Consider the following 11,697-nt stretch of genomic DNA (forward strand, 5'->3'; position numbering starts at 1 on the left):
TCCTTTTCTCCCTGTCCCTGTTCCCCTTTGCTTTGAATAGAGAATTCCAGTACTAAAGGTATTGGCAAGAGACAGTTTCTGTGGATGTTCCTCATCTGAAATTTTGAGAATGGAGAGAATTATTCTGGATAAGTTGAATTGGGATCTTCACACAGCCACACCATTGGATTTTCTTCATATTGTAAATATACCTGAAGTCTTTTAGTTTCTTATTTGAGTGTGTAGCCTTCAGTAAATTAAAAAATAGATTGCCTACTCATTTATTTTGTACTGGTTTTTAGGAAAAAGAAAACTATTGATATCCAAGGAAAAATTATAAATTAGTATATATGTCATATCACTGAAGCTTAAATCACAAACTTAGAAATTGAACAGGTTAGGCTGGGTGTAGTGGCTCATGCCTGTAATCCCAGCACTTTGGGAGGCTGAGGCAGGCAGATCACTTGAGGTTAGGAATTTGAGACCAGCCTGGCCAACATGGCAAAACCCTGTCTCTACTAAAAATAGAAAAATTAGCCGGGCATGGTGGTGGGCACCTGTAATCCCAGCTACTCGGGATGCTGAGGCAGAATTGCTTGAACCCAGGAGGCGGAGGTTGCAGTGAGTTGAGATCATGCTACTGCACTCCAGCTTGGGCAACAGAGTGAGACTCTGTCTCACAAAAAAAAAAAAAAAAAAAAAAAAAAAATTGAATAGGTTGCATCAATTTCTATATGTAATTTCCTATATATTTAAATCAAGTTAAAATGATGTTTTTGTGATTTTCAGTTCCATGCTATTGCGGTATCAACTAGGCCTCAGTTACTTTTCAGTTTGCCCAAATTGAGCCCATCTCAACATTTGGCAGTCCTTACCAAGCAACTACTTCACTGTATGGCCTGCAACCAACTTCTGCAATTCAGAGGATCCATGCTTGCTCTGGCCATGGTTAGTCTGGAAATGGAGAAACTTATTCCTAATTGGCTTTCTCTTACAATTGAACTGCTTCAGAAAGCACAGGTAGGTGTCAGTCTAATTAAATAGTGTTCTTTTTAAGTTTTTCTATTATTGGAATACATAGAGTTACCAAACTGAAAGACATTTCTAATGTTGTAATGGCAAACCATTCTTTAGACAAGAGTAAAGTATATATTTTAAATTTACAGGCTAGATGTTCTCTTGTTTTCTTATAAAACTTATATAGTGGCTGGGCAGTGGCTCACGCCTATAATCCCGGCACTTTGGTAGGCCGAGATGGGCGGATCACGAGGTCAGGAGATCGAGACCATCCTGGCCAACACGGTGAAACCCCATCTCTACTAAAAATACAAAAAAATTCTCCAGGCATAGTGGTTGGTGCCTGTAGTCCCAGCTACTCGGGAGGCTGAGGCAGGAGAATGGCGTGAACCCAGGGGGCAGAGCCTGCAGTGAGCCGAGATGGCGCCACTGCACTCCAGCCTGGGTGACTGAGCGTGACTCTGTCTCAAAAAAAAAAAAAACCTTATATAGTATTTTTAAGATTCCTTTGCACCATTTCTCTTAGATTACTTATCTTTACAATTAGAAAATGTTCATAAGATTATCAGTACCATATTGTCCTTTATCCTAGCTACATCTGCAAGTTTTAATGTAGTACTTCTTTACTTCACTCATTTTATAATGGATGTCAGGAACAAAAATTAGAATAAGTTGCTTTTTAGACAAGCAGATAATTTATTGTTGGCTAGTAAGTGAAGTATTTATACCAGACTGGCAGGTAGAAGCCACTTTTCTGAAAGAGGTTTTGCCCTGGCACTTCTGTTATTACCTTAGATTAGTTTGTAACAATCTACAGATTGTTATAAAATGTATAGGTTGATAAATTATCCACCACCTAAGTAAAATGTAAAGGTTCAGTAGAGAAAATTCTCATCCAAATGGAAAGTTGGTGAGAGTGCTGTATGTTAGCAACTACTTTGAGAGAAGCCTTACTGGTTCTATTCATGTCACCAAATAGAACTTACCAAGTTTAGATCTGCTGCAAACCATTTTCCTGCCAGCTGAATCCATAAAAGACTCATGAAACTACTTTCCCTTTATATGGCTATTTATTCTTATTTAACAGTAGTTATTCTGATTTGTTTTATTGGATTTTACTTAGAAGATTGTGAAATTCTAAGCTTAACATTTTGCAATAAACTAATTTGTAGCAAAGAACTGCAGTTATTGAGCTAAAAATTTAGAATATTATAAAAGAAAAACATAATAGTTGAATTTGGTGTTTTTCTAAGAAAGTTGTAATTGATCTTATAGCAAACATTTTAAGAAGTATGTCTGAAGAAAATGAAGCAGACAAAAAAGAATTTTTTTTAAACAAGTATGTCAGTGCTTTTAAGAATTTTAGGCTCTAGTTTGTGAGCAGAGGGGGACTCAGTCTTTTCATAAAAAAGGTTGATGATCAGAGCAGTATGTTAGCTAGAGATCTACCTGTGTAGTGTAACACGGGCTGTTTTTTGTTTTCAAGGGATATCTTAATCGTCTTAGATTGAAATAATTAAATGCTATAATGAAAATTCTACGAAGTAATTGCTCATGAGAATTTTTAGAAATTATGAGAAACCATCATTTAAATGAATAATATGACACAGAAAATTTACTTTGCTCACCCCGGACTGTTGGAAAGAAAAGTTGAATATTAATCACTCACATTAGACTGTGAAGTAAAGGAATAGGCTTAATAGAAAACCTCCTACATTATATTATTTTTAAATGCCTTCCGACTTGGTCTCTGTGCTTATTCTCAAGATAGTACAGAAAAAGATTGCTCTAAAATGTTAGTGTCAGAGGACAGATTTTGAAGCATAAATAATAATGTAAATAGCATGTGTATTCTGTAGCTTTGAGATCATGTTTTCCTAGTGAAAAACACTGGAAAATCTCCTGATTCTCTTCTGTAAGTTTTCTGGTGCTAGAGGAAGAAAGTATTCACTGAACCTTTTTTTTTTCTCCTTAGCTGAAGGAGTATTACAAATGTGGGATTTGACAGAATCTTTGGAGAAATTGTTTCATTCAACTCCTTTATTTTATAGCTCCAGTGTAGGGAACTGAAGACTTTCTTAGAGCTGCGTAGAGCTACTTAGTAGTGATTTAAAAGAACCAGTGCTTTTTTTCATACCACACAAACCTTAAAAAATTCTAGTTCAGTGGTTTTCACAATTTGTTTGAGAAGTGGAACCCTTTCCCAGTCCCCCTTCCCCCAAGAAAATCTTGTACACACACAATCCCAGAATATAGAATAGAAAAGTGTTTAAGGGCAGAGCCCCACTCAACATAGCCTTTTCCCTTCCATAGCTAGAGATCTACCTATGTAGTGTAGGTTTAGATTATATTATGTAGGTAGTGTTTGGACGTAGTTTGAAAACTGGAAATACAGTGATTTTTTTTTTTTAAAGAGATTTGCCCCATGTAGTATTCAAATTGCAATGGGGAAGTTAGTGAAGAAAAGGAAGGTCATAAATCTTGGTAGAGACTTTTGGGACTTGTTCTAGCAGTTCTGCTCTAACACCAACCCATGTGGTCCAAACATGGATGGCTCCTAGTTCTTTAGGACTCATTTCTGTTTTTTTGCTAGGTTTCCTGTGTTCAGGTAGGAACACCAGATATAATATCTTTGTGTTTAGACCTTTGACAAGGCCACAATATCAGATACTCTTCCTAGTTTTCTGGTTTTAGTATAGGAAATTCTTGAATCAGATTGCTAAGATCATGCCAGAATCATTTGTGACATGTTTCCCAGTGTCTTGGTTTGAGAAGAGTCCATCACAGACATGTCGTACTGTGAGGAGGCCACTCCCACTAGTTCTGCCTGAGCCCCCACTTTGAGAGAAAAGTATGGTGAGTGTTCCCAGGTTTGAAAGGCAAACTTCCTTTTGTTCCTCTTAACCTCCCACAACTACACCCCTTAAGCTCTTGTGACCACCTGTTGGTCACCATTGTGGGATGGCTAAACCTCTCTCTCCTTACCCTTCTTCTACCCTTGCTCTGTTGTGTGGTTGTGCTCACGTCTTCCTCTTTCTGATGTGGCCCACTCGGATAAACTCAGACCGTTAACTCTACCTAGATTAGTGTGCTGGTCTTTGTAGTTCCTAGCTGGGCAGTAGTCAAAGTCCATGTTCTAGTTGTAGAGTAGGTGCAGCCATAAAACAGAACAAAATCATGTCCTTTGCAGCAACATGGATGCAGCTGGAGGCCATTATCCTAAGTGAATTAACACAGGAACAGAAAACCAAATGCCACACGTTCTCACTTACAAGTGGGAGGTAAACATTGGGTACACGTGGACATAAAGATGGCAACAGTAGAAACTGGGGACTACTAGAGCGGGGAGGGAGGGAGGGGAGTAAGGGTTGAAAAACTGTTGGGTACTGTGCTCACTACCTGGTTGACAGGATCACTTTTACTCCAAACCTCAGCATCATGCAATATATACCTAGGTATATATTGCACATGGGTACCCCCTGAATCTAAAAGTAAAAAGAAGCAAATTTAAAAAAAAAAAAAAAAAGGAAGAAACAGACCTCTCCCCACACGTCTCCTGGTTTTTTGAAGGTGGCTGTGGTCAGACTATTCCAGCAGGTTCCTCAGTGCTTCATGCTGTTCATCAAACCTGGATCCATGTGGGCCTACCATTTATGTCATTTATTGTTATAAAAAATAATAAATATTCTCTTGACACCTTATAATTAGAGTTCATTTAAGTCCTTTTTACCAACTCCATTAGAGGACTTGTCTGGTGTCGAGAGTTTTGGTAGTTTCAGTATATTTGCTTGTTTTGTTTCTTCCACTGGATCTCAAGAAGGAACAAATTATTTTGTCATCTTATAGAACAAATTCAGATTGTACTAGATTAGAAGGAATTTATTTTGATGTTATTTTGGAGAAAAGAGTTACTTGGGACTTGGGTGGAAGTGGAGTTCATATGGATGGTTTTGTTTTGAATAATTTCTAAGGTCTTTTCGAGCGCTATCATTTTTTGTCAGTCTTCCACCTCTAAAATATAACTCTCTACTTACTTAGTTTTTTCATACAGAAAGATGATAGTGACAGTCTTCCTCTTACTTAAATACATGTCTCTTTCTACCATAGTATTGATTCTGCCATGGCATTTATTATGCCCAGTGACCAAGGCATTATATTTGTGGTACCTTTACCTTTCTAAGCCAATAAATATCGTTCATTTGCTAAAGAACATTTCATTAAACGAGGTACAGTTGGCTTTCCATATCCATGGGTTTGGCATCTGGATTCAGCCAACGTGAACTGAAAATACTTAGGAAGAAATTTGACAGAGTTCCAAAAAAACCTTGCATTTGTTGCACGCTGAGTATTACATTGAATCCACACAGATGAAGTGATGTGTAGGCATTCTGGGTTGTTGGGTTTGTTGAGCATGTTGGGTTTTGTTATCTTTTGGGGGATCCTAGAAGTAATCCCCCATGGATACTGTGGGATGACTGTACTTATTTTTTTAGAAATAATTTCTACACTGTAGCCCCTTTTTCACTCCCAGTTTCTTTCATTTCTTTTTTGTAGGCTTCCTAAAATACTGGCAGAAGCTCCATCCTTTCTCTGTGCTTTGTTCCAATATTTTTAGCATGTTTCAGCTTGTTCTACATCCCTGGGATATATAATAAGACCTAGCCTAAATGTAAGCTTGATAGTTCAGGGACTATCTTAAGTGTTACGTAACTTTTTTCTTTTAAGGGAGGGAGAACAAATTCTAATACTAGTTAATAGTGTCTTACCCATAGTGTGTTATCTAATGCCTTTCAAACTAGGAGAAAAAAAATCAGTGAACAATATGATGGTAGATGCTAAAATCTGCCATTTTGTTGTATATTTCTGACAGTTTCAGTTATTTTGCATTTGTATTATACAATGACTAACATCAGCCTTTTACCATTCTTTCCTCTGGTATTTTTCAGTAACAAATAATGAATGTATTTAGAGATAAAAATAATTTTGTGATCAAATGTGTTCTTGTAGAGTACGTTATTTTCCCTTATTTTCTCTGTGGTATTGCAAACAGTCATGGTGTGTGCTGCAGGTTATATGAGGATGAATAAGACTTGGTCCAGAAATGTCCAAAATACCCAAAACTGGAAAAAAGTTATCCCTGATAGTTAAATGGTCAAGATAGGCTTCCTGAAGGTGTTGGTGTTTAGCCAGTCCTGGAAGGAATGGGCAATACAATTTCAACAGGTAGAAATAAGATGATTAAGGGTAAAATAAGAAAGGGGAAGATTAGTGCATCTTATAGAGCAGGACTGTTTAGCAAGAGTGTAGACCACAAGTTGAGGGTATGCTAGGAAATAAGGCTAGAAAAGAAGGTTGGGGTCAGATTATGGAGATCCTTATTAATAAAACTAAGGAGTTTAGCTTATTTCTGGTAGGCATTGGGGTGCTGCTGAAGAGAGTAGGGAAGGAATATATGATGCTAACTAAGGTTATTTTGACAATGCTGTAACTGAAAGTGAGGAAGAGAGACACTTTACTACAGGTAATAATTTGAAGGCCTTCCATGTACAGTCATTGTGCCAGAAAGTTAGGGATAAAAAGATGAATATAATACAATGCCACACCTTCGGTCTTGTAGTCTATAATGGAAAGGCTAAATGTTTAAATAGATTATTATAATGCAACGTGGTAAATATGTTAAAAGGTTTTAGTGTCTTTTTTTAAAGACAGTCTCACTCTGTCTCTTTGCCTGGCTGGAATGCAATGGCTTGATCTCACCTCACTGCAACCTGTACTTCCTGGGCTCAAGCCATTCTCATGCCTCAGCCTCCTGAGTAGCTGGGTTTACTCATCTACCACCACGTCCAGCTAATTTTTTGTATTTTTAGTGGAGAAGGGGTTTCACCATGTTGGCCAGGCTGGTCTTGAACTCCTGGCCTCAAGCGATCCACCCGCCTTGGCCTCCCAAAGTGCTAGGATTACAGGCATGAGCCACCATGCCTGGCCATAAGTATGTTAAAAGATTGATACAGAAACAGATGACCATGGTATTTAGGGTGTTTGAGGGGTTGAGGGAGTCAGGGGTAACTCCAGAAAGGACTGATACCTGTGAATTGTCCCCAGGGGTAAGAAGGAATTAGCAAAACTCCCAAATTAAAATCTTTATGAAAAACATTTCATCTTAGTGTTGTCTACTATTTTCTACAAAATATATATTTCTAAATTTTTCATTTACTATTTTAAAATTCTTAGCCTTCCTCCTCATCCCTGATTAAAAAAAATTTTTTTTTTGCCCTTTGGCTTCTTACATTCTTAATGAATGTGTTTATGAGTACTTTGGACTCCACTGAAAAAATTATAAGAGGCCAAGAGAGTAGGATGAAGGGCCTTCTAGACAGGGGGAACAGACTGAAAAAAAAAAAAAAAACAGACGTTGGATACAAAAAAGTAGTTTCTGCTCTCATGTAAATGTTCAGCATACATTGCAAATACAGAACTCAAGTTCCAAAGATAATTATATTAGAAATACAGATTTGGACCTGATTTCTAAGATGATGATGATGGATGGGTAGGCTGGATAAATAGATGAGTTGGAGGTAGAAGATGTGGGGAGAGAAAAGACTCAGCAGGGATGGAAAGCACAGGGAGGAAAAATGGCCACCAGATATAACAGAGCAGCCTATGTTAATTAATGATCAACTGTGTTTTTGTTTTTTGTTTTTTGTTTTTTTTTCCTGGCCCAGATGGATAGCTCCCAGTTGATCCACTGTCGGGAGCTTGTGGCACATCACCTTTCTACTCTGCAGTCTTCCCTGCCTCTAAATTCCGTTTATGTCTACCGTCCCCTCAAGCACACCCTGGTGACCTGTGACAAAGGAGTGTTCAGATTACATCCCTCCTCTGTCCCAGGCCCAGACTTCTCCAAGGACAACAGCAAGCCAGAAGTGCCAGTCAGAGGTACAGCAGCCTTTTACCATCATCTCCCAGCTGCCAGTGGGTGCAAGCAGACCTCTGCTAAACGCAAAGTAGAGGAAATGGAAGTGGATGACTTCTATGATGGAATCAAACGGCTCTATAATGAAGATAATGTCTCAGAAAATGTGGGTTCTGTGTGTGGCACTGATTTATCAAGACAAGAGGGACATGCTTCCCCTTGTCCACCTTTGCAGCCTGTTTCTGTCATGTAGTTTCAACAAGTGTTACCTTTGAGTGTAAACTAAGGTAGACTACTCTGGGAATGAGAACATGCAAAATCAGGAAAGGCTGTAGAAGGATATATACCTTAACAGGCTGATTTGGAGTGAGCCAGAAAAAAAAAAAAAAAAAAAACTACTCTCATTATTTGTGTGGCTAATTATAATTCAGTGTTATTTAAACACATAAGGACCAAAAAAAAAAAAAAAAAAAAAAAAATCCAAAAGATCCAAACTTTTTTTAAACTTAAAAAACCTCTTTGTAGTATGCCAGTTGCACTTTTTTTCTGCCATAATGTAACGTAGCTTGCCCCATAAAAAATTCAGTTAAAATTCATAGCCAGCAAACCTGTTCCCCCTCAGCATCCTGATTTGATTTTGCTTTTGCTTGCTTCTCCATTTAAGTTACTGAACTTTATGCATGCTGATCTGTATTGATTCTCACTGAATAGGAAACCCCAAAATTATTTTTTAGCAGTCGAACAAATTATTTCAGTGTGACAGCCATGATGCAAGTTCCAATTAGTATGAAAGGGTACTTTGGAATTGTCCCATATTAATCAGAGACAGCAACAGAAAAAGTTCTCATATTACCAGGTTGATTTTGTGTCTCATTTCAAATTTTAATTTAAAATTATGGTTTTCATTTTTGTTTACCTTAAAGTGATGCTTAAAAGTGGTATGTAATTAGGACACTTAGATTTGTTGAAAGCATTTTTGACATTTGTATAAAAGAATTTGTGATAAAGTTAATATATCCAGGTGCTCACCAAAGAAACATGTATGTAACAACTGAAATTAGATTTTTCTAACTGATAGTTTTCACTCATTTATAATCAGTAGGAGAGACTGTCTAGATGTTGGGGCAGCTCTGTGATTTGAGTCTGTAACATGTTATAACTGAATTTAGTACCCTAGTTTTGTTAAGCTATTAGGATTTTCTAATAGAACTTACTCCCCACCTGCCTCCCCAGCCTACTTATAGTTCTCTTAACGACTTCTGGGTCCTGAGCTCCCTTTGCAGTCTGAAAAAGGTATTGCAGTCAGAACCATGTACTGATGATAAAAGCCTCTGGTAGCAATAAAAAGTTGTCCTTAACTTTTGTTTCTGTGACTTTTTTCCAGTTGTGAAGAGGTACAGGTACCTGATTGGCTAGGCACTGCTATTTCAACTAGAGAAAACAATAGAAAGACCAAGAATATACTTACTGAAAATGAAACATGAAGAAAAGAGGATTTGAATGTGATCGAGGGATATTGGTTTTAGATATAAGAATTTTTCTTTTATGATATTTTTTCACTAGTGCACTGTGAATCCTCCAAATAGTAAATTTTCATCTTAATATGACTGCTTGTGAGAGTAGGCTCAGACCTGTATCTTTAAAATGTCATTTTTAGCCATTTTTAATGTTCAGATTTAGGAGAACAAGAGTATTTTCAGGTCATCATCTGACTTGTAAAAAATTCTTGTGGTAGGGTTGACTACCTGTTTTATGACCTTAAACTCCAATTAAATGGGAAGCATTTACTCACATGTCAGTACAGGGAGTGGGAGGGAAGATAGCAAAGGATTGACTTCACAGATACACATTTTAAAAATTTCTGATCCTGATCTTCATCTGTTTAAGGAGCTCTAAGAAGTTTACAACTGTATATGTTCATAGTATCTGTAAAATGATACAGATATGTAGAACTTCCTTCTATTTAACAGATGAGGACATCGTTGTGTTATATAGAAAGCTAGGGATAAAACAGTTTAGAGTCAATATTTCATTTGTAGTCCAGTAGCTGCAAATTGAGCAGAACATTAGAGGACAATAGAATTTTCACTTTTTGGTCTTAAGGTTTTCAATATTTAAAAATTGCTGGTAAGTTAGTTTGGAATACAGCGTTCTTTTCATGGGACACCGAATCAAGTGGGATGGTGGGCTGCTAGCCCTCACACCTCAGAACTTGTTTAACCACATCATTCAGTTCAGTGATAGTACTTTGGAGACTTGGCCCTCGAAAGCACTGTTAAACCTTGGCCACCATTTCAGAGGCCTGAGCCCACTTCATCACAACTTACTGTGGGCCCTTAGAGAACTGTGGCTTGTGACAGAAAGAGCCTAGTATTCTTAAACAGTGTAGAATTTTTCATTAAGAATGTTCCGGTTGGGCGCGGTGGCTCACGCATGTAATCCCAGCACTTTGAGAGGCTGAGGCAGGCGGATCACGAGGTCAGTGAGTTCGAGACCAGCCTGACCAACATGCTGAAACCCCGTCTCTACTAAAAAATACAGAAATTAGCCGGGCGTGTAATTCTAGCTACTTGGGAGGTTGAGGCAGGAGAATCGCTTGAACCCAGGAGGCGGAGGTTGCAGTGAGCCATCGCGCCACTGCACTCTAGCCTGGGCAACAGAGCGAGAAAAAAAAAAAAACCTGTTCCTGCGGTTCAGTTAGTTCCCTTTTTGCCTGAAACTATTCTCAGCCTTTCCCAAGTTACTTGTGTTAAACTTTGGCATCACATCACAAAGTCAAGACCTGGAAACTTGAGCATTCTGCATTGTAATTGGTGCCTCCTGGTGGTTAAAAAACCGGTTGCTTCGTGAGGCCTCTGGAACGGCAAGGGAATATACTTGATGGGGATAGTAGTTATTCTCTAATCCTCCATTCAAAAACCAAAAAAACCCCTAAAGAACATGTTATAGCCCTTGAAGATCAGACTAGAAGCTAAATATTTTACTTCATTCTCTACGAGATCAATATGAAGTTAGTTATATACAGAACTAGAAGTTTTCTCTACAGATATATGATGTATTAGTTTGGAGGGGGAAGGGAAAGCTGGGAATGCAGAGTGCTCCCAAATGTCAGTAAAAGGTCAAATATAAACAGTTTATCATAAATGTTCCTGATGCTGCCTTTGGCTGTGAAGGAAGGTAGAATGTAGCTCTTCACTCAGCCAAGCTGATGAGAATCTGAACCTACGTTCTTGTTGAGAGAATTAAGACACTGGTGTTCGTGCCCCCAAGAAGTCCTATTTATTGTCTCCTGTGTTGTCAGAGCCAGCCACTTCTGTGTGTCCTCTGTACTCTCTACAAACCTGAATTGTCAAGCTTTTAAATTTACTCCTAGATTTCCTGAAGCAAGTTATGCTTGAGCATTAGTGCCCAAAGTAGCATGGTGGCCTTTCACTTGAGAAGAAAATGTGGTTAAGCTACTGATGCACAGCCAACATGATGAGGAGCTTATCTTTATCTAAAGTAGTTTGCACATTTTCAACTGGCAAGTGAAGATACTATGTCACAGATTCTCACAATCAAATTGGCAGAATGCAGCCCCAGTTTAACAGGGTTCAAATTCTAACTCCTCTCAAACCTTTACCCTTTCTATTTGACATCATAAAGTTTTGTCTAACATGTAAATGTTACTTTTAAAGCCTCCAAAATTCTTTTAGTCTTTAAATTATGTTGAGAATGTCTCCTATACCTGTTATCAAATAATGCTATGAGCTTTGGCCACTAGATGGTGCTTCTAGAAAAATACAGCA

General features: G+C 38.0%; 1 protein-coding gene across 2 annotated transcripts in view; it reads left to right on the forward strand.

The window, feature by feature from the left end:
• The window catches only part of CCNI (cyclin I), a 28,625-nt gene extending 19,358 nt beyond the window's left edge, over positions 1-9,267 (forward strand). The window contains exons 5-7 of one of the 2 annotated variants that reach the window (NM_001195445.1): positions 41-181; positions 769-999; positions 7,719-8,303. In NM_001195445.1, the coding sequence (NP_001182374.1) occupies positions 41-181; positions 769-999; positions 7,719-8,162 (816 nt within the window). In that variant the 3' untranslated portion in view covers positions 8,163-8,303. Of the gene's footprint in view, positions 1-40; positions 182-768; positions 1,000-7,718 lie in introns of both variants that reach the window. The other variant, XM_015138439.3, reaches the window with a different exon arrangement.
• Positions 9,268-11,697: the final 2,430 nt, after the last annotated feature.

This window comes from Macaca mulatta, chromosome 5, assembly GCF_049350105.2.
Source record: "Macaca mulatta isolate MMU2019108-1 chromosome 5, T2T-MMU8v2.0, whole genome shotgun sequence".
In the NCBI taxonomy this organism is placed as follows: Eukaryota; Metazoa; Chordata; class Mammalia; order Primates; family Cercopithecidae; genus Macaca; species Macaca mulatta.